This window comes from Wasmannia auropunctata, unplaced genomic scaffold (assembly GCF_000956235.1).
Source record: "Wasmannia auropunctata unplaced genomic scaffold, wasmannia.A_1.0 LD327834.1, whole genome shotgun sequence".
NCBI classification, from domain to species: domain Eukaryota; kingdom Metazoa; phylum Arthropoda; class Insecta; order Hymenoptera; family Formicidae; genus Wasmannia; species Wasmannia auropunctata.
Window position 1 is genome coordinate 1 of NW_012035056.1, and position 1617 is coordinate 1617.

The 1617-nt window shown below is 31.5% G+C and overlaps 1 protein-coding gene across 1 annotated transcript; it reads right to left on the bottom strand.

Annotated features, from left to right (window-relative positions):
• Positions 1-525: 525 nt before the first annotated feature.
• Positions 526-1584, bottom strand: LOC105460136 (probable cytochrome P450 6a13; the record flags this gene model as incomplete). The annotated part of the gene is made up of 2 exons (XM_011706580.1): positions 1357-1584; positions 526-777 (listed from the first exon to the last, which is right to left on the bottom strand). Coding segments are annotated over exons 1-2 (463 nt in total), but the record flags the coding sequence as incomplete, so codon positions are not given.
• Positions 1585-1617: the final 33 nt, after the last annotated feature.

The following is a 1617-nucleotide window of genomic DNA, read 5'->3' on the forward strand; positions in this document are numbered from 1 at the left end:
TTATATATGTTTAGATAACAATAAAGTCCTAATTTTTAATTAAAAATATCTTGATATCTTATTATTTATTGATAATATAACAATTATTTTTTATTAATAAATCTGACTGCATTAAATTTTTATTGTTTTTAATCATGATTTCTTCCATTTTTTTGACGCTTTCTCAAGATAAGCAATACACGTATTACTTTCTTTGAATATGATATAATAGCTCTTTGAATCCCAGCAAATACCAATTAGTTACATGTAACAATACCAACAATTATTATAACTCTGTTATAACAATTATTATAACACATGTGTTATAGTTATATTGTTGAGTGGAAAATTACAACTAGGTACGTTACATGTAACTTAGTGTTTGCTGGGATGATATATAATTTGAACATATCTGAACTTTTCAGATCGTTAATCAAAAAACAGCCGAAACCTTACATCTTTCATTATATGTCAAAAGAAAAGATTCAACAATAATTTGAAATATAAATTAGATAAATACATTAATGGCTTAATTCATATTCTCACCAATGCATTTATGTGGGCCTTCCCCGAATGGTAAATAAGCGTAAGGGTGTCTTTTTGCTATCTCCTCTGTGTTGAATCGTTCCGGATCAAATTTATCTGGGTCTGGATAAATTGATGGATCCAGATGTAGTCCAAGTATCGGTATAGTTATTGATGTGCCTTTTGGCACGCGAATGTTTGTTGTCGGTAAGTTTATTTCCTTGGTACAGATACGATTCAAAATAGGAATAGCTGGATACTTTCTTATAGTCTCTGTCATATATATAAAAAAAAAGTATGAGATAAATTCTTTCCGAAATACAAGCAAATTATTTGCTTACGTATAAGTACATATAAGAAACAAATACATTTTTATATTATAAAATCTTTCCCCTTCGTTGAAAATTACATCATCATGAAAGCACAATGGTATTTATAGTCAATTCTTATATTTAAGACTACTTTAAGTATTCATGTCATCTTAAGATAACATAAATCAATCACAGTGTCGTATATTAGCATCTGAAGACATTACTTAAGACGATGCGGAAATAAAATTCGGCCAATGTGATCAAGAGACACGGTAGTGGCTTGGTGTCAAGTGTTTAAAAAATATATATAAATATATATGTCAGTCAAGCCATGCCGGGTCTCTTCACGCGAGCCATCGCGTTGCTAGCACCCGAGATTATGAGAACTCAATAACGGTCGAACCGATTAAGTTCCAAGTAGGCTTAATCGATAGCTTGAGTTCGATTTGTGTAATGAAAGTGTATTTATTTTTTTCCTACGTGCCCTACGGGCGGAAATATTGCAATGCAAAGTCCGAAATGTAGGATAAAATATACTTGCCATTTATTACCATGTGAAGATACGTCATTTCGTTTATAGCATCGTAAGTCATATCGTTGTACTTTGATAATATTTCGTCAATTTCTTTATGAACTTTATCTTGTATGTCTTGATGTTGAGCTAATTCGTACAGAGCGAACGTCATCGTCGTCGAAGAAGTTTCAAAGCCAGCTTGGAAGAAGGCATTACTTTGCGCAGCAGCTTCCGCCATAGTAAGTTTATTTATGATTGCTGCTGGTATATAAAGTAATAGTTTTGTTA